General features: G+C 38.6%; 7 protein-coding genes across 9 annotated transcripts; 1 reads left to right on the forward strand and 6 right to left on the reverse strand.

Annotated features, from left to right (window-relative positions):
• Positions 1–3: 3 nt before the first annotated feature.
• On the reverse strand, positions 4–2925 carry LOC104752398 (protein SOMBRERO-like). Of its 2 annotated transcripts, none has more exons than XM_010474520.3 (4): positions 2706–2925; positions 1955–2197; positions 966–1237; positions 4–869 (listed from the first exon to the last, which is right to left on the reverse strand). In XM_010474520.3, the coding sequence occupies exons 2-4, from the start codon at positions 2142–2144 to the stop codon at positions 201–203; spliced, it is 1131 nt and encodes a 376-aa protein (XP_010472822.1). In that variant the 5' UTR covers positions 2145–2197; positions 2706–2925; the 3' UTR covers positions 4–200. The 2 variants fall into 2 exon arrangements, with proteins under 2 accessions (XP_010472822.1, XP_010472823.1); XM_010474521.3 differs by lacking the exon at positions 2706–2925 and adding an exon at positions 2431–2563.
• Positions 2926–5117: 2192 nt separating this feature from the next.
• LOC104752399 (syntaxin-52) lies at positions 5118–7319 on the forward strand. Its single transcript, XM_010474522.3, has 6 exons — positions 5118–5374; positions 5882–6103; positions 6229–6434; positions 6515–6615; positions 6689–6733; positions 6924–7319. The coding sequence occupies exons 2-6, from the start codon at positions 5886–5888 to the stop codon at positions 7053–7055; spliced, it is 702 nt and encodes a 233-aa protein (XP_010472824.1). The 5' UTR covers positions 5118–5374; positions 5882–5885; the 3' UTR covers positions 7056–7319.
• A 994-nt stretch (positions 7320–8313) lies between these two features.
• LOC104752400 (protein ACTIVITY OF BC1 COMPLEX KINASE 3, chloroplastic) lies at positions 8314–11307 on the reverse strand. Its single transcript, XM_010474523.2, has 4 exons — positions 10607–11307; positions 10281–10508; positions 8695–10140; positions 8314–8611 (listed from the first exon to the last, which is right to left on the reverse strand). The coding sequence occupies exons 1-4, from the start codon at positions 10943–10945 to the stop codon at positions 8483–8485; spliced, it is 2142 nt and encodes a 713-aa protein (XP_010472825.1). The 5' UTR covers positions 10946–11307; the 3' UTR covers positions 8314–8482.
• Positions 11307–15677, reverse strand: LOC104752402 (sodium/hydrogen exchanger 6). Its single transcript, XM_010474524.3, has 22 exons — positions 15360–15677; positions 15189–15240; positions 14943–15002; positions 14780–14804; positions 14578–14663; positions 14373–14484; positions 14234–14296; positions 14107–14126; positions 13928–14022; positions 13630–13658; positions 13510–13541; positions 13364–13411; positions 13195–13255; positions 13015–13112; positions 12837–12912; positions 12719–12738; positions 12494–12591; positions 12300–12409; positions 12082–12165; positions 11879–11979; positions 11672–11772; positions 11307–11566 (listed from the first exon to the last, which is right to left on the reverse strand). Exons 1-22 carry the CDS (start codon positions 15544–15546, stop codon positions 11517–11519), a joined length of 1608 nt encoding a protein of 535 aa, XP_010472826.1. The 5' UTR covers positions 15547–15677; the 3' UTR covers positions 11307–11516.
• Positions 15678–15893: 216 nt separating this feature from the next.
• Positions 15894–17707, reverse strand: LOC104754038 (putative F-box/LRR-repeat protein 23). The gene is made up of 2 exons (XM_019237899.2): positions 17240–17707; positions 15894–16625 (listed from the first exon to the last, which is right to left on the reverse strand). The coding sequence occupies exons 1-2, from the start codon at positions 17428–17430 to the stop codon at positions 16118–16120; spliced, it is 699 nt and encodes a 232-aa protein (XP_019093444.2). The 5' UTR covers positions 17431–17707; the 3' UTR covers positions 15894–16117.
• Positions 17708–17782: 75 nt separating this feature from the next.
• Positions 17783–22982, reverse strand: LOC104752403 (leucine-rich repeat receptor protein kinase HPCA1). 2 transcript variants are annotated; one of them, XM_087490863.1, is made up of 19 exons: positions 22358–22982; positions 22149–22272; positions 21964–22035; positions 21790–21864; positions 21635–21706; positions 21381–21542; positions 21224–21298; positions 21071–21142; positions 20912–20983; positions 20749–20817; positions 20588–20662; positions 20432–20503; positions 20217–20351; positions 19665–20140; positions 19431–19583; positions 19153–19292; positions 18856–19075; positions 18538–18773; positions 17783–18448 (listed from the first exon to the last, which is right to left on the reverse strand). In XM_087490863.1, exons 1-19 carry the CDS (start codon positions 22464–22466, stop codon positions 17936–17938), a joined length of 2922 nt encoding a protein of 973 aa, XP_087346989.1. In that variant the 5' UTR covers positions 22467–22982; the 3' UTR covers positions 17783–17935. The 2 variants fall into 2 exon arrangements, with proteins under 2 accessions (XP_087346989.1, XP_087346990.1); XM_087490864.1 differs by lacking the exon at positions 21224–21298 and having other exon boundaries at positions 22358–22510.
• Positions 22983–23550: 568 nt separating this feature from the next.
• On the reverse strand, positions 23551–27040 carry LOC104752404 (putative protein phosphatase 2C 18). Its single transcript, XM_010474525.3, has 5 exons — positions 25607–27040; positions 24759–25169; positions 24566–24683; positions 24259–24482; positions 23551–24164 (listed from the first exon to the last, which is right to left on the reverse strand). The coding sequence occupies exons 1-5, from the start codon at positions 25859–25861 to the stop codon at positions 23685–23687; spliced, it is 1488 nt and encodes a 495-aa protein (XP_010472827.2). The 5' UTR covers positions 25862–27040; the 3' UTR covers positions 23551–23684.
• Between the last annotated feature and the right edge of the window lie 165 nt (positions 27041–27205).

Here is a 27205-nt window from a genome sequence, read left to right on the forward strand (position 1 = left end):
GTGGGCACAAAATTGAAGCTTGACGAGGTATTAGTCCCCGGAGAGCCAGAAAAAAATATCATAAATGGAAGACAGAATCATAGATAAAAAAAAAAACAAACAGATTCTTCGAACACTGAGTTGGTTGCTGTGTCAAAAGTTCCACAGCTTAAAGAAGAGAATAAAATCGAAAAACATGAGATCCATCAAATCCGATTGATCTACTTTGGGAACTTGAGAAGATTAGCATCGTTTCCCAAGTAGTGAAACGGAAACCTTTGATTAACCGGAGATGAAGACGAACCACCATTGCTGTTACCCAAATGGTCATGAGTAACAACAGCCTGGTCGTTATTATCGTTGTTACTCAAGTCACCAAAACATTTTGCTTGATGGTTCTGCACTTGCTGCTGCTGCTGTTGCTGATTCATGTTGGTTGTAGTGAGAAGCTTGTCCAGAAACGACCAGTCTCCACCATAGTTGTTGTTAGAAGTCAGCCTCAGTAGATTCTGTGAACATTCAATGTCCGTTGTATTGATTGACGACACAAACGGTTGAGTTGCTGCTGCTGCCGCTGCAGCTGCTACAGCTGAGTCAGGGCTAAAGAGCTGAGGGAGATGCATTGAGCCATGGCTCAGAGTGTTTGCAAACTCATGTAATGGCATGTGGATTTGTCGTCCGATGTGATGATGATGATGATCCAGAGGATGTGGGATCAAAGAAGAATGATTGTTTGAATTGGAGTCAATGTGATGATGGTGATCATGATCATTGGTTGTGCTTATGTATTGGTGATGGTGATGATGATGATGATCTTGATCTTGTTCATGGTGAAATCCTCTGAAATGATTCTTCTTCTTGAACACTCTGCATACAACCCACCCATCTTCCTGCAAATTACACATACAAGGATAAATCCACACTACGCAATATGATCTCTAAATCAGATTTTGATGGGATTAGAGAGTTTCTTTAAATTGTGGTACCTGGATTTCGTTTTCATTATCATCTAGGCGATACTCGTGCATGATCCATTCGGTTTTTTGGCCATGAGGAGCACGACCAGTGTAGAAGACAAGAGTCTTACGAAGTCCAATCTTCTTGGAGCTGTTGAGATGTATGGATTTGTCTCTACCCGTAGCTTTCCAGAACCCGGCTGCAGTCGCCCGGTTCGTTCGGGTCCCAGTCGGATATTTCTTGTCCTTGTGGCTAAAGAAATACCACTCGTTTTGAGGACCCGACCCGATTCTGCATTTCTCTGCACATATACAACAAGAAAATTAGTTATAGTTATAATGGAAAAAACAATTTGTTTTAATTATAGTCCTAAATCAAAATTTCAGTCATTTTCAAATAACTATATTTATGTATGGCTTACGGCGATGGGCTGTTATATGTCTGCAGTGTGAAATACCATTGGCTTATTTTGAGGGTAATAAAAAATATTATTATGTCAATATTCGTAGTTTTATACTACAAGACATTACACTTTGGTCTTCTGTTACTAATCTAAAAGACAAGAGTGAATAGACAACTTTGTCTCTTTCTTGGTGTATGCACACACACGTATATAAGGTTTCATGATTCCATAAAAACTGGAAAATAATTTATAAGGATGATGAGAAGAACGAATTAAACTTACAAAGACATTATAAGTAGTTGCATGTTTCCATGGAGACACAGACAAATTCCTAGACAATATTACCACAATCTATGTATTTGTCCTTTGACATCTAACTTGTAGTCTTGTGCAGGGCCAACCACATACTTCCCCAAATGTTATCTCTCTTATCTCTCTCGCTGGCTATATCTAGAATTAATTTGAAATTTATGATATTGATTGTGATAGACTGATAGTCTATAGTATAATTTACTGATCAATATATAATAGTCATTCATTAAATGTGTGGATTAGGTGGTGATGATTATAGTAAAACAAGAGTTAACTATCAGCTGAGGATTATATATAATTTACCTTTAAGCTCCCAAGGTTCCAGCTTATTGAGATCGACTTCTCTAATAACATCCAAATCAATTGGTTCATAAGAGACCTTCTTCTTAAGGTAATAGTAAAGAAGCTCCTCCTCCGTTGGATGAAACCGGAACCCCGGAGGCACTGAAAGCTGTCCTCCTCCAGCCACCGTGGACGACGACCCTATCTCCATTATCCGTACTCTTCTGTAAGCAGATTAAAGATGATTTCTCTTTGACCTTTGCCCTAATCAAATATTAACCCCAAACAAAAAGAACACACAAGTTACATTAATCCAAGGTTTTAACAAATTGAGCAATGAAAGAGTTTGATCATGCAAGTATCCAACAAATCTCAAGGTATTGATTGGGGTTTGAGTCATATTTAGATCTAAAAATCAAAACCCTAGTTTCAACATGCATGCATCTATATATAGTCATGATGAAGAACTTTAATTCACAAGATGGATCTTTTCTTACATATACCCACATAAGTAAAACTTTAATGCCCAAGAAAAACATGAATCGGTGTTAAAAAAACTGAACGATCTTTGTCTGCTTCTTAATCAAGAGAGGTTTGATGATATAGTTAGTCTTGCTTAGGTAAGAGAAGAAATGAAAATAGAGAGATGTTTAAAGTGAAAAGTACACATAATATATGAGGGTATGTGAGGGAGTGTGTGTGTATATATATGTAGATGCAGATGATGATGACGACAATGAAAGATATATGCTGGATGAGGAAAGAAACGAACCTTGGAGGCCGGAAAGTATTGCTTCTGTTAGAGGCAAGAGGTAGAAGACAATGAAAGAGAGAGAGCTATGAAGCAAGCAAAATGAATTTCTACAAAACTGAAGATATCTTAGCTTCAAGGGCACGACGTTTAGGGTTTCTATCTCTCTCTCTGTCTTCTTCTTTGAGATAGCTGAAAGTGAGGAGAGAGAAAGATAGAGAAACTTTGGCTTCTATGGATCAGTGCCACTACTATTTTGTATTGAATTTAATAAACCAAAGCTGGTCACAGAAATATATGAGTATTATTATTTTAATACGTATAGGCAGTTTCCAGTATATATTCTTTTCCTGTCACATATATATTGGTATACAACAGCTAAAGATGATATCATTTCTAGAGTATGTAATCTCTCTAGATGGTATGGGCAAATAATTTGGAAGATTCACCATGTCTAGTGTTGTGCCTAGAGTTTCGGAGGTCTGAAGCGAATGAAGAAAAAATATACATGATGATTTGCCAATAACGATCTTATTCTTCGACACTATTATATATGTTTCAAATTTCCTAATTTCGGCTGTTTGTTTTGGTTTTTCCTCAAAATATATATACATCTACGGAATGTGTATATGTATTAGATAGATAGCTACATTATTATTAATTTGTACGGTAGCGTGAGTATGATTATGAGGATTAACTATATTAATCACTATGGATTACAGCTGTGATTTAGTAAGACTGACTGATTTTTGCTTTGACACAAGTAGGAATCGATTAATGAATGAGAGATACTGAATTTCGAATACAATATAAAATACAGTACATGATATAACAATATAATAGAAGATCTGGTTTATGTATCCCAAGGACAAAACAAAACAAGAATTGAAGCTTCTATGCCCTCAAAATTGCAGTCAAATGTTGGGAAGAAAATGATGTATCGTACCTTGAATTATGCTCCCACTTACTTTTTTATTGCATCAATTTCAGTGCAGCTCTGTTGAAAATTTAGTAATACGATTCTACTTTACTAATCCAAGTCTATTTATTTATACTAATGAGTTATTCCCTACTAACCATAATAGTTATCTGAACAACGTTAGAAACTAGTATGGGATTTAAACAAAGAGTTAAAAACTAAATGATTGAAAAATTATTTCTTAACATTTCGTAAGATAATATTCTTGTATTTGTTTTTTGTTATTTTTTTTTCTCGTATTAGTTTGAGGTTGAAATATTAATACATATTTACGTCAATTCACAAACGTTTTTAAGGTTCTAAATATAGCAAAATACTACTATATCCTTCCCCTAGATAATGTGTACACATATGATATTCAGCAGCTGCATTTTCCATCAAACAATCGTAATAGTAATACGTATGTAAATGCATGGGAGATCAAATTGTAAACTATGGATAGATATATGATTTCCTATAATATAAATCTTGTTATAGATTTATGAAATCATCCATGTTAAATAAAAAAAGTCACTATACCAACAAATTATAGACATAGAGACTTTTGAGTCTTTGACAAAAGGAATAAGAAGAAGAATAGAAGAAGATAATAATGGAAACCGTAGGTAGGAGGAGGAATGGCACGTGCGGTAGAAGAAGCAAAATCCTGAAAGGCCGTGGAGGAGAGCACGTGATGGTCCAACACCAAATCCACAATTCAAGGTCCCCTCGTTTGACTTAACCCTCTCGTACGTCTTGAGATTCCACCCCAAACAATTAGTCCTTTCTCTATTTTTCTCCTTTTTTTTTCCTCCCAAAAACGAATTACATAAAATTATTAAACATAAATACGAATATGATATAAATGGTAACTTTAATATCCTAAATTCCATGTCAAGATACACGAAACACATAAAAACATTGGATTCTCACGGTAAATCATCTCTTCGTAACAATTTATGGAACTTACAAGTTTCTGTTGCGCCCATTATTATCTTATTGAGATAGATGTGCCGTTGCCTTTACGAAGACGTCATGCATTAAACCCTTATTAATGAGCGTTTAATCATATAGATACCAACATGTTCTGAAACTTATAATGTTATTTTTAAATCCCCATTATGGCCAACAAAAAGTAAACTGGGTGCATCATATATGTTATACAAGTGTAAAGTGTTAAACTATTGATGGGATAATAAATTGCATAATGAGGGTGAGTTACGAGTAGAGTACCAAAAACATATTTAGAGACCAAGTTGGCAAATGGGTAACCAGACCAACCCACTTATGAAAGCAATTACGGTCGGTCATCCATCAGCAAAACCACGACGTCGTTTCATGTTATACTTATTGGGCCATAAAGTAAATAGCCTTTTATGAAAACAACCCACTTAACGCTGGAAAGCCCAACAACGAATAAACATTACTACTATTATAAAGTATTTACACATTTTAACCCGTAATTGCTTTCTGTTACGTCATCTCAACCCTAACTTTATCCAATCAGTATTACATCCAACGGTAAAAATAATATTGGGGTAAAAATAATCTTGGTTGGCGTTTCTACAGTTTTTTTATTGACTAATCATAACTTCCGTTTTTTGAGACTCCCCCGGCGCCTGTATTCCCCTGTAAAGTCAGCAAGAGCACGACGATCGCGTTTCAGATCGTCAAAAAAGTAGAAGGAAGACCCGCGCGCGAGAAATCACCAAGGGTGCAACAAATTTATAGGGTAAGGTTTTCTTCTTCTTCTTCTTCTTTCCATTTAATTTAGGTCAATCCCGTCGGTGCTTTGATTTGGGGTTTTTTTATTTTTTCGGGGGCGCAAATCTTCGCTGTTTATGAATTTTTGGATCGTAGATTTTGGGCTAAGCTGTTGATTTCTTTTTGCTCATCTAGCTGCGAATTTTGCCTCTATTAATTTGCTTTCTTGCTTCCGCCGTCTCAATTTTTATTCTACCCAACAGTAAAGTTTTGTTTTTTTTTAATTCTTCCTGAAGTTTCGGAGTAAGGCTGAGTTTTTATTTTATAAATTCTTCATTGCATATGTTTGTTTATCATTGTGACTCGCTAAAAAGCTTCTAAATTTGTCGTCTCTTTGATGCAAAGCTCCTAAAACACGGCTTATGGCTAATCGTGTTGAGATTTTTGTTCATGGTAGAGATATACTTGGTTCTCTAGAAGATTAATACTGTTGTTTTTTTAATTATCTTTTAATTAGTTAGCAACTTGTTTCCAGGTCAATGGCGTCTTCTTCGGATGCATGGATGAGAGAGTACAATGAGGCTTTGAAACTCTCTGAGGACATTAATGGCATGATGTCTGAAAGGAATGCCTCCGGGTTAACCGGGCCTGATGCTCAGCGTCGTGCCTCAGCCATACGAAGAAAGATCACCATTTTGGGGACCCGATTAGACAGTCTACAGTCCCTTCTTGTTAAGGTTCCTGGGAAGCAGAATGTGTAAGCCATTTTTTATATATAATATGGTTGCCTGTTAAACTCCCCATATTAGACAACACTAAGTTTCGTGTTGGTCTTGACCTATTTTTGTTATGGTTAATGTGTATGCAATTGCTGATTAACAGTTCTGATAAAGAGATGAATCGTCGCAAGGATATGGTTGGGAATTTGAGATCAAAAACAAATCAGGTGGCCTCTGCTTTGAATATGTCAAACTTTGCAAACAGAGACAGCTTGCTTGGTCCAGATATAAAGCCGGATGATGCGATGAAAAGAGTCTCTGGCATGGACAACCAAGGAATTGTTGGATTTCAACGGCAAGTTATGAGAGGTAAGCTGTGGTATGTAACACTATTATAGGTCCATAGTAATGAATTTTGCCTTCTGATTGTATTTTATTTCCATGAGTAGAACAAGACGAGGGACTTGAGAAGTTGGAGGAGACAGTCATGAGTACCAAGCACATTGCTCTCGCTGTCAACGAGGAGCTCACTCTGCAGACTAGGCTTATTGTATGTATCCGCTGTTGTTCATTTGTTGATTTTGAATTCTTGTTGTAATGAAATCTGCCTTTCTTCCATGCAGGATGACTTAGATTACCATGTAGATGTCACTGACTCTCGCTTACGGGTAAGTATATTTTTTGAACAAATTAGTCTCATTAGTTGCTAGCCTAAGCTGGTCCATTGATAAGCTAAAGACCAGAACCTCTCTGTAGTTGCCTTTTTAATCATAAAAAGCAACAATTTTTCAAGTTTAATGTGATTCGCATCTCTTCTTTGATTTGATGTGGCCTGTTTGTGTTTCTTGATGATGGCAGCGTGTGCAAAAGAGCCTTGCCGTGATGAACAAGAGCATGAAAAGTGGTTGCTCATGCATGTCGATGCTTATATCTGTGCTTGGAATCGTTGGTCTAGCTCTTGTTATTTGGCTGCTGGTTAAGTACCTGTAATGTTAGCATGGTGGTAACTTGTGAAAGCTTATCCTGTGCTCTCAGCCTCTCCTCTGCGCTTGCTTAATGGTTGTAAATTACAACTTGTAATCTATTCCTTGTTTCGATATTTATGCTCCTTTCCTTCCATTGCAAAGTTTAAAATACCGCAGCGTGTAAGAAACCTCAAGAAGTATAGAATCTGTATTGCCTTCGAAATGTCCACGAATTGTAAACTAAGTTTGCATTTGTACATGTATGGTATGGCTCCTACTTGGTTTTCAATTAAGAACTACTCGTGGCTAGGACAATGCAGAAACAGAATTTTAGTATTGTAGGCGGTGCTTATGATGGAAGTATTGGTCACATTCACCTCTTTTATGTAATTTCATTCTTTGGATTCGAATATGATTATACATTGTCTTACTGTTTTGAAAAGAAAAACATAAATGTGAAAAAAAGTGTGCCTAAATGTTTAAATAATTCTAGGTTTTTCTTTTTCTCATATCACAAATAAAAACACACCCTCAAACTAAAAAAGTTACATCACGCGCCAGTTTATATATTTTAACAAAAACAGCGATTTTCGAAGGTTTTAGTCCACGGATTTCGGGGAGGTGGCGTCGACGCGCTTATTGTGAGAGTGGGTAAGAAATTTCTATTTCGCAGCTCGATAATAACCACGCGCGTCACATTTGGGTTTACTTTATACTGCCCATTGGGCTTGAAGGAGCTTAGTTTTCAAATAATTAGAGGCCCATAAATGTTTTTAAAATGCCCAATAGCATAGATAAGCCTTCAATGGCTTGATGTTAATTCTTCGCCATATATGATTATATTCATTAATTTTGATTCCTCATCTCCTTAATGTTAATTCTTCGCCATCTATGATTGACGGTACGATGTATAAGCATTTTTCGTATTCCCTGGATTAACAACGTTACTTTGTTTGAATTTCTTTCGCCCATTTCATTGGTTTCCTAATGACGTAAGCATGTTAGATTCTGGTGTCTTCGACTGAATGTAGTAGGTTCTCTTAGATGAAGGTTTTAAGAGAGTCGTGAGCTCAAGAAGTTGCGTTATCTTTGTTTCTTTTGATAAACAATGTTCGTCTCTGCCAAATAAAGTGACAACCTCCAGAAGCAGTTTATCAGAAAAGAGAAGAGAAACTTACACAGAGCCTTCCTCCAACAGTGTAAGGATGAGCACTAGCACTTGAGTTTATGGATTGTACATTGCTCAACTGTGTAGATTGTATCAAACTGTAAAAGCCACACAATTTTGCAATCACATGCCTATTTTGTGCAGACATTGCTCATCGGTTATACTTTGGTCAAATACAAAGAGAAAGAATGATACTATATTACTGTAACATGAAGCAATTCTGTGGTTTGCGAGTGTCTCGCCTTAATATACAATTTACCATTTTACTGAGAAGAAAAGAGGACCTATGGGGTTGGTGCCGGAGTTGGTGTTGTGGCTCGAAGGAGTTGTTGCAGAAACCGAGCTGCAAGACGTTGGCCTACACCGCCTGCAACACGTCCTCCAAGTCTTCGTGCCTCTGGTTGTTGTAACACCTGATTAACAAAATAAGAGTTCCTTTAGCTCACTGATCAATTACGTTATGGATCAGTTCAGCGCACAAGATCAATGAAGTCACCTGTACTATTGGCTGCAAAATAGCAGGATCAAAGCTTTCTGAGGATTGAAGAAGGCCCCAGATTCTAGAGACCTGATCCCGAAGCTCAAGAGTACTTTGAAGTTCCGTGGTACTCATTGTCAGAGGGCCATTCCCATTTCCATTGAAGACAAGAGATCGCAGAAACTCAGGAAGGGAATTGTATGTATCAACAACAGTGCCCAACGCAATCGCTTCACTGACTCGTACAGCTTCTTTAATTACTAACAGTCGAAGCTCTTCCCCATTTGGATCCAGCAACAGCTTCAAAACTGGTTGCAGAGCATCCTTTGCTGAGAAGTCTCTATCTTTACTTCCCTGTTGTAGAAGGTTCTCGAGTCTATTCCACCTAAATTTTCCATCTTTGAATAGAAGCTCGATAAGGGCATCTCTTAGATACGGGTTTGGATCAGTGAGAAGCCTTTTGGCAAAATATGGGTATGAAGCAGCTAACACTTTGAAATTAGGATCTGCGTAAAGTGCCAAACCTTCAAGCACAGTAAGCGACCTCAGAATCAGAGCATAGTAGGGCGGGACATTAAATGGATACTGATAGAAGACAGCACCTAGACCATCAACCAAAGTTTTGAAATTGAGCTCGCTCACAGTATAATTAAGTGCATCGTCAAAGAAGTCTCTGAGAGCTGGTATGATGGGAGTAACATCCACATCAGGCGACAAGAACTTCAAAGCATAGTAATCTCGGGCCATGGCTTCATAATCTCGGTTCACTAAATGAACAACATGACCTATGATAGCAAATCTAGCTTCCTCTGGTGTCTCACTCATCATGCCAAAGTCTAGAAAGGCAAGTTTTCCATCAGGTGTTGCCAAGAGATTACCAGGATGAGGGTCAGCGTGGAAAAAACCATACTCTAAGAGTTGCCGTAGGCTACACTGGATTCCTGTATTTACAAGATCAAGAACCTTCAAACCCTGACTCTCAATGGCAAGTTGCTCGTTCAGTTTAGTTCCCTCTACCCATTCCATTGTTAGAACCTTGCGGCCCGTGTAATCCCAGAATATATCAGGTACAAGAACATCTGCTTTATCAGCATACAGTTTCTTAAACCTTCTGGCATTTTGCGCCTCTTGGACGTAGTTTAGCTCCTGGTAAACTCTGCAGGCAAACTCGTCGATAAGGGTAAGGACATCGGTAGTGATGAAGTCAACATACTTGTTAATGAGTTTCCCAACTCCTCTAATGAGGTAAAAATCAAGGCCAATGGCTTCTTCGATTCCAGGGCGTTGAACTTTGACAGCAACAACCTGACCTGAATACCTCAGCTGAGCTTTGTAAACCTGGCCAAGACTAGCTGCTGCGATTGGTTCAGGGGATATAGACGAGAAGATGGACTCTAGAGACAAATCCAACTCTCTCTCAATGCAAGCAAAGGCCTCTGCATCAGGGAAGGTTGGCAAAGCATCCTATTTAGGAACTCAAAACAAAATAGTATTCAAAGTTAGAGATGTTCTCTTGCCTATCCCAAACAAGTATTCCATATATGTATGCCTTTTTGATACTAAAGATGTAGAGCTGAGTAATGATGGGGTAAGAAGAGGTGAACCTGAAGCTCTGCAAGTTCTTCAAGATAATCGGGTGGACAGAGGTCTGGTCGGGTGGACAGACCTTGACCCAATTTAACAAAAGTAGGTCCGAGACGAGTGAAAATGCGCCGGAGCTGGCCTGCTCTCTTCTTCATATTCTTCTCTAAGTTGCCTTGCTTCTGATCAATCCCCAATTTCAAAGCGAAACCACCCAAAGCTCCCAATATCTCCAAACTTCTTCGCAAAGCCTAAAAGTCCGAAATTGAGCTGCATCTCTCAGTGGAACCATAATTTGTACAAAAACTTGAAACTCCAAAAAGACTGACGAACGAAGGAAGTAGCTAACCTTTAAAGGCTGAGAGCCATGTTTCCTGGCGATGAGCTCTGGAGAATAAACAGAAGCATCAACAGCACGACCCAGAGCACGCGCCTCAGCTTGAAGGTCATCCGCGAGATCAGCTCGTCGGTACTGTACAACCGACGCCGTAGTCGCTCTCGACGAGGGAGAAGGACTCGCCGGCGCTCCATCCTCTCTAGGCCTAGCTTGAACCAGAGCCGCACGAGCTAATCCCCTCCGATTGACAAAGAAAAACTTGGGTTTTGCGCCATTTCTTTTCGAATTGCGTAACGAAAGACCATCACCGAATAGAGTTAAACCCAGCGACTGACCAACCACCAGACTCATCGTGGAACGCTCTCAGCGAAAATCAGATAGAGAGAGAGAGAGAGAACAATATAGAAGAAAGAAGAAAGGATTCAGATTGTGATTGCCCAGCCAGAAACAGCCTCATGAAAGAAGAAGAACAAGAGAGAGAGAGAGAGGGACGAGAAGAGAGATATTTATTATGAACGAAAGATAGAGAGATTAGAAGCGTATTTGGTAAACTTATGAGTTATATATTACACGAAAAAACAAGGTCCACACTTTGGGCATGCCGTGACGTTCTCTATTTAATTCTTCAACCCGGAAACAATAACAAACCACGAGACAAAGGAGACATTATAGCAATTTTAACATTCCTGGGATAGACAAGTATAAGCAGCCATAGCCATTTAAGTTTTTTTGCCTTTTTTATAAATGTAATTAGTTTCAACCTAACAATATCTCCCTTTGAGGTTCAAAACCAACAACACAAGTCCCATATTAGAGAGAACTCTAGAAGAAACCCTTCTCACTACTTCCTCCGATACATCCAATTTCTTTTATGTACATATATGCCGGTGAAAAAACACTTAGATTTCTTCTCTCGGGAATTTTAGCCTCGGTTATTCAGATTTCCTCTTCTAGTAAATGGGATTCGTTCTTCTGCAAAACCCATCAATTTATATATTTCATGGTTTTTTTTCGCGGAGTAATAAATTAAGGCCTATCATAGTGAAACAAGAGATTTAGAGTATATTATGATATTACCATGGTGTTGCTCTATGTTATCCTCATCATCATAATCTCCGTTGTTACTTGTGAAGAACGGTGTTAGATAGTTCTTATCTAGTTCTGTGAATGATGCCGCGCTGCATACAACAAAACAATAAAATGAATGGGATTCTTGTGTTTTCATAGAGACTTGAAAGCCGACAAAATGTTGTTGAGGCGTGAGTAAGTTGATGAGTCATTTACCTCTTATGGAACTCTCTTAGTTTTGTTCTGAATCCACTTCCTGACGGTGTATCTTCATCATCATAACTAGTCATATAACGACTGTTCACCACCTCAAAACCCTGACAAAAGGCCGAGATTAACGTTCTTATAGGAGGGATCATCCTTTAGGACATGAATTCCACGTAAATGGCTTAAATGATATATACATTCAGTTGACTTACATCACCTAAGGATGTATCGTGGCTATCACCTACAACTTCTAGGGCTTCAAGCATTGTACCAGTGGATCCTCCAATCAGTAACACCTGCAATCAGTTCCAGTAGTCATCAAGGATCACATGGTAAGCAAAATACTTTGGCTCAGTTATCAGAAACAGAAACCTTTGATCGGGATGCTCAGTTTAAAGCAAATTTTAGTTCCTAAAGAAGGATGGATTACCGTCAGAACAACAATGGCTGTAGTTGCAGTAAATATAGTTTGACCATGTCCTTCTGGGAGATCGTGAACAGATTGCAGAGCAAGAGCAAAAGCCATAGCACCTCGAAGTCCTATGCAGTCCACATGTCTTTGTTATTTATTACTATTAAATTGAAAACAATAACTACTTCAAGGAAAAAAGAGCAGTATCTTACCACTGTACCAAAGTGCTTTCTGATGCGTCATTGGTATTTTCCTATGAGCAGGCCGTGCCAGATTGACCAAATATCCACAACCAAACACATTAGCTGCCCTGAGTAAGACATATATTACAAAGAGTAACAATATCAGACACCAAAAACAGCAGCAAACAAAAAAAAGTTTCGGAAATGAATATATGTACTTATAGTCTTATACAGATCATCAAACAAAAAGCATACCTTGCAATTACGATAAATAACTGAAGTTCATCACCAAAGATAAAAATAAAGTTAAGGACCAACATATAGAAAGGAAATAATTGAATTCCGATTCAGTAAAACTTGAGAAAGAGGATACAATAGAGAAAAAGATGAATCCCAAGTGTGACCAACTATGCTTTTCCATGGCAATATCAAAACCCATGTAGATGAACCTGCAGATTTTATCATTTCAAATTGTAAGATCATGTCATTGACGAACATTACTAAAAACCAAACTATTAATATGCATGGGAGAATAAGAATCAAATACATACACAAAAGTCTCTGCCAGTGAAGATATCAGATGAAAAAACGCAGACACAAATCGCTGAGAATTTGCAGACAAGTTTGAGTAGGTATAATGTTTCATGACCTAGAAGGCACAGGCGGTTTCCGTTATATTACTTTACTTTTGGCGAAAACACATAAGTTCATGTAATTGAATGACAACTCACAATCCCAGTAAATAGAATCGATACGATGCCAGATAGACTGAGACCTTCAGCAAGCATGTATCTAGCACAAAGAAAACAAAGTTAACAAACTGCACAATTTATAATTCTATGAGAGTGGAATATAGGAGACACATAGCTAAGCTAATATAGAAGAGAAGACATTTATTACGAGAAATATGGAAAAAGCACGAAGAGGCAGCACTCCAAGTTCTGCAGACTGAAAGAAGGAGCGAGCGAATCAGAATAAAATATTTCATTGCTGACCAATAGAACCCGAAATAAATAAATCTTCAAACACAGACTACGGTCACTCACTTGTCAACATCCAGCCCTGCATACTTGAATAGGTGCTTTGCATTAAGGCTAACAAAACATCTATGTGTATGTAATGAAGTGAAATGTTTCAAAAAGAATCTAAAACCACAAAAAGGATATGAGAGCAGAGGTGAATCCAACTCCAACGCCTGCAGAAGCACACATTTGGCTTTTTAATAACCCGAAGGACAAATATAAGAATATATAGTGACATAAGAAAATCTTGAGAAGCTTGAAATGTCAAATTCAGTATGATATTTTTATGTTATATTTCTTCCTTTAAACTTGCTCATAACGTCGAATTTTATTAGCAGCATTCTCAACCTCATACGCTACCATGCCATTTCAAGTTGAGAGAGCCGAACCATGCATGAATATAGGGACAGAGAAAAAAGTAAGGCAGGTGATTAAAGCAAACCTGCAGACATCGAACCGACAAATGTTTCGAGAAACCTGACTATCACCATAAAGAAATTCTGTCCAGAGGAATGACTTCTCACCAAGGACATTGTCCTGCGTCCCAGTTTATAACCTTGTTAAGATACCTAACCATCTAACTATAGTGTTTCAAACCTTATTTTGACTTAGCTTACAAACCTATACAGAGATATCGCCATCTGCCAAAAGCAACATAAGAAAGAGAAAGACCTGATCAGTAATGTGCAATTTTTCATCTTAATATATACATACAGAAAGTAGAAATCACTTCCCAAAAACTACTTACAGCATCATTTAAAACTGATTCTCCGAACACCAGGGCATACAAATTTACATCTGAACCAAGTTCCTGACAAAAAATACAGTAGTAAGAAGCGGTCGAAAACTAGTACTAATGAGAAAATTGTGAATAAGCAGTGAAGTACCTGAAATATAGACAATACAGTGACAGGATCAGTGGCCGAGATAAGAGAGCCAAACATGAGACACTCGACCAATGGAAGTCTGTACATGAGAAACATCAAACCGCCAAGGTACCTTCAAAAGGAAAAGGAAATTTATGAATAATGGAAAGAACTGTCAAGAAAAAATGTTACAAACATAAGCCATGCACAAGAAAGAGATACTTACACTAGCAATCCAGTAACCATGGAAGCCACAAAAGTTCCAAGCACTGAAAAAGTGACAATGGCTCCAAAGTTTGAAAAGAAAGGTTTCTGCATAAAAAAACCCAGCAACAACGTAAGCATCATCAAGAATACAAAAGCAAGGATGCAAAATCTGATGGTAAAACAAGAAAAGCAATAAGTACAGGAGAAGTATCTGCACTTACAGGTTGCAAACTGAAGCCTGACTGGGTGCAAACAATAAGGTCAAGGAAAAACAACATATTTTATTGCCAAATTGCGAACCATAGAAAAGATTATGTCACACAGAGACGTAAGTGTAAACTAAAGGCAAGAACATTAGCAAATACAAAACTCGATAAAGGATATAATATGATGGGAGGCAGCAGAAACAGAAAGAAGAACTCATCGTGGAAATTGAACCATGTCCTGGAGAAAAAGCAAAATTGATTAGCGCATTCAAGAATAATGAATACTTATGTGATTAATTTACACTCCTTTGAGTTTCCAGGTCAGTGGAGAAAGGACAATAAAAATAGCAATATATATAAATAATAATTGAGAAAATACCAAAATAAAAAAAATATATAAAAAAAAATTAGTTGAACGACGAACCTAATGCTAGTCTCCGTGTTCGAGATGTTCGCTAAACCACCAACGATCAGCCCTAAAATTCCACAAGGAACCAAAACAATAACAATCGATTGAACACGGGAAGGTCGATCGCAATACAAAGGAGTAAGAAAAAGAAGAAGAAGAAGAAGACGAGAGAGAGAGAAAACAAACCGATTAGAAGAGAAGCAGAAGCTTCAGGTAGATAATAGAACTTATGACGGCGAAGGACATGACCGAGTACAAAAGAGAGGACAAGCATCATGATCTGAAGCAAAATCCCGACTCCGGCGGCTTGCTGCTGCTTTTCTTGCCCTTGCGGGTCGTGAATCGCCGGCGAAATCTGCAGCTCCGACGACATTACGCCTCGACGGAATTTAAAAAAAAAAAAAAAAAACCCTAGGGTTTTCTATCAGTGTCACTTCGTCTTGTTTGCTCTTCGTCTTTGTACACACACAGAGAGAGATTCACGAAAACGGAATTAATGAAACTTGTGAGATGGACTTGTTCTTCCTCCTTTGTGGAGGACGCAATTTATAGGAATCTGCGTCCCCACTGCTGCTCTGACTTCTCAGGTGGCTTTCCGTTTTGGGCTTTTAAGGGCTTGCGCTAGTATCGAAGACTTTTAATATATTTTTATTTGGCCCAACTACTCTATTTAGATTTTCTTTTTTAGTAATCACGATTTTTACCAAAGTCGTGGGCTAATTGCGTGTAAAATATATGATGGTTTTGAATTCTTCACCAGTGGTGGTGGTGACTCATGTTTACAAAACAGATCCCATTACACTTACACACAGAGACATACACAAGGAAACAATATTAACTAGGCTGATGATATTGTGGAGGAGCGTTGCTGATCGGACAAGAGTGACAAAGCAACTTCACGAACAAGTCACCGTAACCAAGATGAAACCATCTACTTCAATAGTTCAATCATAGAGGGGATCAAACAATCCTGAATCTAAAAAAATATCACGAAGATAGGACTCTTCTTCTGTTTCTGGTGGGTAGTCATTGGGGCGTCTCAAATATTTGATCCTCTCCAAACACCGCTTCTCCAGATTCCCTGAAAGGTCAATGTGTAAACACTCGCGTAAATCTAGGTATTCCAGGTGAGGACAACGGTCAAGAATGGCGTTCAATCCCGTGTTAGATAGAGGGTGTCCGCAAAGCTCGAGGTGGCGGAGTCCGGGCATGCTGAGTGCAATTATTAAGGCTATCGAATTATCAATATCACGGGAGAAAGGGCAGTGGTGTAGCTTCAACGTTTTCAGATTTGGACAAGACTTGCATACAACTTCCAGAGACTTTCTTGACAACTTGAGGCCTGGAACATTGAGGTACTCAAGCAATGGAAGTTTCACAACTGCTTCGCGAAAAAGTTCCCCTAGAAAGAAAGAGGAACATGATAGTGTAAGGCTTCTCAGAAGACTTGACCTGCAAAGAAAATAATAGAGTGTGTAAAAAAGTTAGAACCATAATAGGATCTTAGATAGAGAAGAAGAAAGATAGCAGCAGCAGATAAAAGAAACTGAAGCCAAAATACTAATTTGACATCAAAAGCATAATAACAAAGTTATCAGGATGATGATCAGGTGGATCATGTATTCAACGCCAAAAGGGAAATTGGAATAAATAACAATCACAAACCCGAAAATCAAAAACTTGGCGTTGTTGTTTAAATTTGGGAGACAATATGCAGAAGAAGAAGACCCCCAAAAAAAAAAATAAACCCAATGACAACTATTTGATATTTTTTTTTTGTAATCAATCCAAGCCTATGTACAACATATTCAAGTAAGTATTTTTAAAGAGTGAATGATTCTCATCAGTAAGAGGAAAGAGACGAGATAAGTTCCCTTGGTTGTTCGTTCTCTCAGACTCAGAGGAGTAAGTAAGGGCAAATTAAAATATCCTCCCAAGAAAAGCAAGTAAAGTAACAACATAGCAATCAAATCAACGCCGCCCAATTCTCTAAATTAGCTAAGTGTACTGTTAGGGGTATATATCAATAAAGAGAGAAGGGTAGAGATAGAAGAAGAAGAAGATACCTATCGGCCATGTATGCGAGGATAGCTTCACCCCAGTATTCGGACTCAACACCAATAAAGATCTCGACCAAACCACCATCGCTGAGATCAATGGCGCGACGACACATACCTTCAGAGGCTAGGTCGTCCAATTCGATTATCCGCCACATCGATGGGTCTTTAGAGACGCGTCGCCACGATCTGCACACCATCTGAGCTTTCAGTAGATCAACCGTGCTCAGTCGGATTAAAATCGAAGAAGTTAACTCCGGCGGAAGCTCCGCCCAGTTGCTCGACAATGATGTTAACTCCGGAGGAAGCTATTTTACTTTTCCTCGAAGCCATTTCTTGTGACTGTGACTGTGACTGTGACTGTGACTGTGAGAGAGAGAATCACGCTACTTTCTTTTTTTCTCCCTTTCCTTCTTTTCTTTTCTTTTCTTTCTTAAAAAAAAAGCCTAATAAGAAGAAGAGAGTGAGAGAGTACGTAACACACAAATCTGTTCCCAGCCATTTATAGGAAGCCCAATAATCGAATACAATATTGGGCCTCGGCTCACTCAGTTTTCTTTCACCAGGTCAACAAGTTTTCCATTAATATTTGTTGACTTTTCCATTTTCATTCATGCGTTATATAAAGTAACAACGACTAACGACGACTAAAAATACATATAATCATATCTCAGAAGCAAAGAAACCATAATAAGATCATGTTTTTTACTTGGGCTCTATCTTGGTTGGAACAGAGTATCCACCGCTATAATCAAACTCTCCCTCTTGTGCTTCTTTCTTCCTCAAACTACCACCGTACAAAAGCTTCTCTCCGCCCTTCACGACACCAAATTCTGTAGCTGAAGACGACGCAGATGCAGAGGAGCTACTACTCGTTGTCCCACTATTCTGGATGATAATCTCAATCTCTTTAACCACTTCACTCATCGTTGGCCTCTCAGAAGCCATCTCATCAACGCATTTCAGGGCTACTTCCATATACCGCCCCAGTTCTGGCAGAGCTCCGGCGTCTCTCAACGACCTATCCATCTTATCTCTTAGTCCGTAGTATTCATCGTCGCTCTTGTTCATCACAAGCTTGATCTCTCGAACAATGTACTTGCCTTTCTCTATCGGCTGTTTCGCCGTGATCAGCTCCATCATTACGACACCGAAGCTATACACATCACTCTTCTCTGTAAGTTTCTGCGTTGTGTAGTATTCTGGATCCAAATATCCCTGCCATGGACCGTTTCAAATTCAGTTCCATCAGAAACCAAACAAGGTTCCCTAATTGAAGTCAGAGATGAACTGATCGTAAAACTTACCAATGTGCCTTTGACTTGTGTTGAAACATGGCCTTTGGTGCAGTCTGAAACCAGCTTGGACAAGCCAAAATCGGCAACCTTGGCCGTGAGGTTCTCATCCAAAAGAATGTTGGTTGACTTCACGTCCCTGTGGATGATCGGAGGATCTGCCAACTCGTGGAGGTATGCTAGTCCTCTTGCTGATCCTAGAGCCACTCTCAGCCTTCTTTTCCAATCCAGCACAATACCGGATCGCCCTAACAACAATGTGCGTAAAGGTCAAGTTTTGTGTTTGTAATTTACTTAATCAGCTAGAAGACCAAATTAATTTTGCAGTACCGGTTAAGCTATCTTTTAGTGATCCGTTGGACATGTACTCGTAGACCAGAATCTGCTCGCCTTGTTCGAAGCAAAACCCGACAAGCCCAACTAGGTTCTTGTGATGAACTCGAGAAAGCAACTCAATCTCTGTTTTGAATTCAAGCCCTCCTTGTGTCGATCCTTGTTGTGCTCTTTTGATCGCCAACATTTGCCCATCTTGGAGCATTCCTTTATACACCTACAGAGAGAAACAGAGGAACGTCAAACCCTGAAAGTGAAGCCCTAGTTTCAAGCATTGATCTTTCAAAAACCTACCTTTCCATAACCTCCATAACCCAGCTCACTGCTAACAGAGAAATTGTTCGTGATCTTCTTGAGTTCTTCGTAGGAGAACCATCGAGCCCCTTTCAGCTGCGGGGCGCCACCACTGTCTTTTCCACTCGATGCCCATGAAACTGAGAGAATCAAAAGACCATTGTAAAAGCTAATAGTTCAATCTTCTACTTTACAGAAATATTTTTCCAGGTTGACCTCAGAGATTCTGCAGGGGACTAATCTAACAGGGTAGTGTTTCTACAATAATTTGGACTTACCAAATGGTCTACTCAAACCGATAGCTTCCTCTGCACGTCTCTTCTGCCACATTGCATATATTCCTAGCGCAACAAGGCACAGGACCAAAGCGCTGCAACCAGTTATTATCCCAATGACCATCCGAGAGCTCAAGGAATGTCCGTTACCTTCAGCTGCAAAAAGTTATTATATTGTTAGCGTCCGGTGTCTTCAACTTAAAAAACAGGTGTATACGCTTTTTATGTACATTCTACCTGGGAAAGTGTAGGGAGATGCAATGAAGTAGTAAGGTCCAAACAAGGGAGGAGGTTTGTATGTTTGGTTACTCAAGTCAAATCCAATTCTCTGAACTTCAGTTCTGTTAAAATACTTGCCCATAGGTGGGAAAAGTGCCAACTGTATCTGAAGATAATCATCATTGTTGAAGAAAGGGTTTTGTAGAGAGACCGAGCCTGGAGTGAGTCCTAGTTTCACCCACAAGCTCATCTCCAGTGAATGGTATGTGTTCACATTGGACAGGTCTCTGAACATAGGCCCTCGGAAGTATAGTGTGCCTTCATAAGGGTAGGCACATTCACAGCTCTGAGGGCTGATCTTTTGGTCTGATGGACAAGATATTCCTCCACAGTTAGCAAGACTGGTTGAGTATATTCGTTTGGCTTGTTGCTGCTGAATCTGGCAGTAGTTTGTGTTTGAGAGAGCTGTTGTGCATACAGGGTTTCCTACGAGTCTGCAACAGGAGAAAGCTTCTTTAAAGGTTTATATAGAGAGTCCGAAGTAAATATAAGAGGAACGAAGATATTTACATTAATGTATTGGTATATCCGGAGCTAAGTGTTACTGAGGAAATGTCGTTATCTTGCAGATCAACAAGTTGAAGCTGTGGACCTACTGTATCTCCCAAGCTCAGTGTTCCATTGAATGCGTTCTTTTTCAGCTTTCTGTTAAGAATCAAATCAGCAAGTCGATGATTTATAAAGCAGTTATCAAACTTTAGGGGAGACCAAATGCTGAAACTTACACTTGTTGAAGCTGTGGAAACCCAAAGAGTTTATTAGGCAATGGTCCTTGAAGAGATCCATATTCCATCACACTAAATCCAAGAAAATAGTAACAGATTGTGAGAGCTCCATATGCTCGTTTTCTGGTTTGTAAACTGTATCAGAGTTGCACTTACAGTGTGGTCAGTGAAGGTAAGGTTGAGAACCATAGAGGAGACTCTGATGGATCAAATGAGTTATTGCTGAGATCTCTGTAGCAGACATCACATTTAATCAGAACACACATACTATACACATAAATGTAGACAAAGACATTCTATGTTGCTGAGAAATTTACACGTAGTTCATTGACTTCATATCTGACAAATCTGGTAAAGATCCTACAAGCTTGTTGTGAGCTAAGTTCCTGATGAGAGACAGAAACAAAGATGTATACATTCGTTACTGATGCCTACTAAAGATGATCGATCTAGATAAGTTACAAATCTGGTTACACTTACAGTTCAATGATATTTGTGAGATTACTGAGATTCTCTGGAACTTTTCCGGTCAGAGTGTTTCTGTCAAGCCGACTGTTGCAAATCCAAGAGAGACGTTAAATCTTTTGAAGATAGGGAAGAAACATGAAACGAAGGACAAAGAGATGGTGTGTTACTCACAGAACCTCTAGTGTCTGAACGAGTCCTAAAGTGGAAGGTATGCTCCCTGTGAATTGGTTTCCATCGAATAATCTGACATTTGAACATATCTGTTGAGATGAGTAGCCTTAATCTTGGCAGAAGTTTAATATGATTATAGAGTACTTTACATACACATGGATCAGTATCATCTCAGAGCTGAAAAGTTTTGGTGGAATTGTGCCTGAGAGCTGATTCTTGTTAAAATGACTACAGTTTCAATAACATTTGTATCAGATGAGAGATACTTGAAGCTAAAGAAGATGTCTGCAGAGAAAATAAAAGTACTCACAAGTGTTTGGCTTTTAAAAGAAGATCAAGACCAGGATTAGAGCCTGATGAAATTGGAATGGGTCCTGTCAACTGATTATCCGCAAGATCCAACCAATAAACCTTGGTGAGGTTTCCTAGAGATGCTGGAATTTTACCCGTGAAGTTATTTGAGTTCAAGGCCCTGAGATAACATGGTGGAGCCAAAGTGGCAAGTCTCATAAAACATAGGTTGTTGGTACAAGACTTAACACTGCAAAAATGCGAATTTCTTACAAGAAAGATAGATCTTTGAGATAGCCAATCTCATTTGGGATGCTACCAGTGAAGCCACAGCCAGCAAGGATACTACAAAAAAAAAACAATACAACTGTTTAGAACAAGAACAAAGAGATCACTTTACAATATGTTTGCGCAGAAAAGATGTTTACAGGATGTTGAGCTTTTGCAGGTCTCCTAACCGAGAAGTAAGTGAACCCGCGAGACCAGGATTAAACGAAAGGTCCCTGAAACAACACAAAGTCGCCAGGTCAGGTCAGAAAAAAAAAATTAAAATGAGACGTTCCTCTGTTGTAATTGTCGATGATTCGTCAAAAGAGACTGACAAGGATCTTAGTTCAGCTAGTTCTCCAATGTCCCCACTAAGCCTTCCTTTGAGACCCATTGTTGACAACCCCCTGCACATTAAAGACTATGCTTGTTAACAAAATAACTAAGAAAACTGCTCTAATATTTCTTCTTTTTCACGCATACAAAGGTACGAATGACTGAGTGATTAAGGAACACTCACAATGCAGTGATTCTGGAGTTGTTGCAGGAGACACCTTCCCAAGGAGTTCCACAAGGATCATCAGAACCTCCCCAACTAGGCGGTGTGTTGTCCCATTGATCCATCAAAGAACGCAGAGCGGCCGCTAATAGAAAGCAACAAAGCGAGTAAATCACAATCATTTTCACGAACGGATTCAACGCAAGGGAAAAGCAGAATTCATCACATACCATCACGAGGGTCAGTGACTGAGGAAGTCATTGAGAAGAAAGTGAACGAGTAAGCAAAACAGATCAATAGCAACCGCGACGTAGCGGTTTTGGTGTTGGAAGCCACCATATTGTTCCTCAAGAGACATGAGTTCTTGAAGTTTGATATTTAAGTGAAAATCTTGGAGAAAGAACAAACAGATTAAAGTAGATTCCTTATGAGACAAGATTCATCATTGTCTCACTAAGAAAAAAATGTAAGTGGGAAGTGTGCCAATAGGAACACGAGTGGCACCAAGAAAGTAGGTTTCACTCAATTTGCCTTCTCTTCGAAGTCAATTTAACGGTTCATGTGTCTCTTTTACAAAACACTTTAGTTATTAAAACACTTGAGTGTTACATTTCTATATATAAGTACAAAATAATTTCAAATATGCACTACAAAACTAATAATGTAAACTTAGGTTACCGTTAAGCTCTGTTTTCCAATCAAAGCAACCTTCGTTGATCATTATGGTGAGCCTGAGAATCACAAGACAGAGAAGCAGAAGATAGTGGTATATATTAGGGATACAATATCCCACATTGGAAGTTGAGTAGTATCTTAAGTGGTATATATAAGATATGAGTCTCTCTACTTTTAGCCAATTGGTTTTGAGTTGGAAGCCCACAATCTAATATGGTATCAGAGCCCAGTCCGCACATGCTCAATCCAATCCACAATCGGCCCGGCCCAATAGTTGACCCGCCGATTCATGCTTGAACATACCGATTAGAAGAATCATCATCTCGAGGGAGCATATTAGGAATACAATATCTCACATTGAAAGTTGAGTAGGATCTTAATTGGTATATATAAGATATGAGCCTCTCTACTCGTAGCCAATTAGTTTTTAGTTGGAAACCACAATCTAATAATTGGAACCTACCATAAAAAAGTGGGGTCTCGCCAGTGCCCAATAATCCAACCATCTCCATAAACTAATTAAATACTTTAAACGTAAAAGCCACTTCTTCCACTTTTCAAGAAACTACACATTTTGTCTACATGTAATACAAACTTTAGTTAAATATACAGACAGAGAGTATTCAATAATAGATCCAATTCGTCAACCCAAAAAAAGTTAATAATTCATAAAACAAATTGTCTATTAGTAAATGATTCTCTGTCTAGTGTCTTACTAACATGAACAATCTCACATGTATGAAATGTATTGAAACAAAAGAACATTATATATTTGCAAAGAAATTCCATCAAAAGAAGAAAAAAAGTTGGATATGAAACAAAAGAACATCGCGATATGAAGTTTTTTTGTCGGCCTTAACATAGAATCCACAAGTCAAAAAGTCACAACCATTTTCTCCAACTAGTTGATCTAAGCTCACCAGAGAAGAACCTTGGAATGCTCAAGAGACTATTCACTCTCGTCAACCCTTCCAAAGCAGACCATTCCTCATCATCCTGTGCAACCGAAATACACTCCGCAAGTGTCATTGTCATCATCTTCGACTCAACCCCGCAACTCGCAGGGATTTTGTCTTCTTTAACGGGGACAATCTCGTCATCCTCATTGCTTATACTGTTACTAACACTCTCTACGGGCTCTTCTTTGTGTAAATGCTTCATTACATTGCTTGAAACTTCCACGGCTACTGATGAATCTTGTAGAAAGAGGCAGACTACAGTACAATCATCGTTCTTGGAAGTTGGATACTTGATTCTCCATGATCGAACCGCTGTGTCCACTAGAGCTCGAGCCGCTGTGCTTCTACTAGGAGCTGAAGCAACTATATCAACAGCTTCTTTGTTTGACAACACATCCCATACCTTTAATACAATTTAGCAACACAACATTTGTCAGCTCTTAAAGATTTGGAAAAAGTTTGCAATTTAGTGGCAAGTAACTGAAGATTTAATTTACGCCATCGCTAGCAAGAATAATGAATTGGTCTTGTTCATTTAGGCGGCGGTAGTTGATGTCTGGAACAGAGATTAATCCGTAGTCTTTGAGACAAAAGTCTCCAAAAGCTCGAGCCATTGCTAAACCAGGTGAATCACTGTTTGGTAACCATACACGAGCTACCTCAGGCTCGTCTTGCAATGCAAAGACTCTTCCTTTACATTTCTGGATTCTCGCTGATTCACCTGAAAGTACATCGAAAGAGAAAGTTGAGAAATTTGCCTCTTGCTTCTCAGGAGTTTTAAGATCAAGTTTTGTGATAAAGTACCAGGCAGATCCGGTTTTAAGTCTACAGTTAACTGTACAGCGAGCAAAGCATTGTCTTCATCCCTTGTGGCAAGAACGGCTCTCGAGTCACCAATATTTCCAACCACCAAATGCTCACCCTAACAGAAATCACAGAAGTTAATATACAATCGATGAATCTTCATTTGATTGCAAGCAGATTCAAAGCTGAGAACCTGCTTGATCAAAGTGACTGAAGTTGTTCCGCTGCAGAAGCAATCAATAGTTGGATGCATTTTAAGCTCTTTATCTATCTGCTGACAAGACTTAAGCAACGCATGTTTAAGAGGCAGATACATCTCGGGAAGTTCATCATTGTTCTCATTTGGATTTAGCTCACACCATTGCTCATCCATAGTAGTAACAGACTCAGATTTCTGCACTTCTTCTTCTTCCTCTGTACCTTTGATTTGCAAATCATTCTCCTTCATCACTAACCCGCTTTGTTCCGATTCTGAGGTCATTTTCAATTGGGTTGAGAGCGTGAAGGGCAATGTATCTCGGACTTTCTTGGCAACCATATGACCAAATGGTCCATGTCCATCGAACACACCACAAAACACTGTATCATCTCTCGAGCAAAAGTTCTGGAATTTGAAGTAGTTTTCACAAAAGTTAGAAATTTGTCTTCATATGTCAACGCAACACTGAAAGAAATAGAAGAATCTAAGGAAGGAAGAGTCAAGCAAACTAGTGGTCCCTGTAGAAACAGGTCAAAGACTCAAGACAACACAAGAACAAACAAACACAGCCATCGTAATCTTCAAAGTTCTAAGCTTTGTAATGGTCCCAGAACATTGTTAATAGTCATGCATCATTCCAAGTTTCTCTCTCTCTTCCTAAGCACTTAGCAACAAAAGAATAATGCAATCATGTTCTGGATCATCCAAGTGGCTTTCCCCATACATTGAAACAACACTTAATCGAATGAGGAACACAATACCCTAAATTGTTATGTGAGTAATGATCAAAATCCAAATGGGTTTCAAAAACAGAGTGAAAAGATCAATATTTAGAAACAAACCTCAAAGACGAGCATGGCGTCTTGGTTAGTTCCTTTCTTGCCTTGCTGAGTGTAAAGACATGCAACCTTACTAGAACCATTGGAAACAAAGCGACCCAAAACCTGTTCGATTTCGCCGCCGCCCATTAAATCTCTCGGCCGCCGCCACCGTCCGGAGCCTAACCTCTCATCAGCCGTCTCCGTCGCAGAGGCGGTGGTGCTGGTTTCTCCTGGTTCCTTCCCAGTGGTTCGATCTACTGAATAACACAGACCCATTTCAAAAATGACCCGGAGGAAGAGCTCAAAGCTTTTATAAAAAAAAAAAAAACAAATTGTAGAAATCGCCGATCGAAGAAATCTAAGATTTTTCTTGTGTCGGCAATCAATTTACGAAACAGTTCCTCGGGGAAAACGGATTAAATTGCTCGGCGAATAAAGGAGGAGGAGGAGCCAAACGAGAAAAACGAAATCAAGTAAAAAAAAAAAGAAGCTTAAAAGGCTCAAAAATCGAAACTTGGCATCTACAACTACTTTAGCTTTTGCTAGTACTAGTACTAGTTTTTAGCTTTAGCTTTAGGGACCTGGTTTTCAAATCATTTTCTCGGGTAAAAAGACTCTTACTTTTCCAATTTGCAAGAACTAAAAGGAAAAGAGAGAGAGAAAAAAAAACAGAACCATCACACAATCATCAGTTCAAAATCAGATTCTTGTGAATTTATTTGATTTAGGATTATTTGAAAACAGCGACGTTGCAGAGAGAGACCCACAAAGGCCCAACGTTTACTTACTCCACTTCTGCTTATAGAGAGATTTTTAAAAAGTTAAAAATTTTGTTAATGCAAAGAGGCAGTAATTGAAAGGAGAGAGACGAAATGATCAGACAAAGGTCACAACAGTTTGGTTCCGCACGTGAGATCTTTTTTTAGTTTTCTTGTATTTTTCTTTCTTTTCTGAATAATAATAATTGTGGGAAAAAATTGGTTCTTGGCTGCATCTTACCCTCCATTAACCCAATTATGCGTAGCCACGTGTCATAAGCTGGAAAGTAATTTGTCGTCTGGTTCGAATTTGATTGTTAATTAATGGGGTTAGTTAAGTGTTAAACAATTTGATCAGTCACAGGGTTCCTTTCTGCCTTTATATTAAGGGAACCTAAATACTGAAGCCAGCCAAGTTTGGGAAAAAAAAATAATTAACTCTGTTTGTCTTTCCTTCAAAAATTTGATAATTGAAGCATCCACTTGTGTTAACCTTTACCACATTTTTAAAATCAAACAAATGTTGATAATATCTAGTTCAATTATACTACACTAAAGGTGTTTAATATGGGTTCACGATTGGTTTCCTTTTGGGCTATTGAATTTTAAGAATTGGTTAGAAATGAGTTTGTGCCATACCCTTTTCAAAAATATTCTTTTTTTGAACTTTTTCATTTTTATCCTTTTTTACATAATTATCTTATGTTAAATTAATTTTTAGAATTTGTTTTTTTAGATTTGGGTTCTCAATTTACATTTAGGTATAGTTTTTAAGGGATAGAGTTTAGTATTTAGAGTTTAGGGTTTACAATTTTGTCATTTTATATATTAAAAACGAGTATTTTTTAAAATAGACACCATT

The sequence above is a fragment of the Camelina sativa genome, chromosome 16, assembly GCF_030686135.1.
Source record: "Camelina sativa cultivar CO46 ecotype springtype chromosome 16, ASM3068613v1".
NCBI lineage: Eukaryota > Viridiplantae > Streptophyta > Magnoliopsida > Brassicales > Brassicaceae > Camelina > Camelina sativa.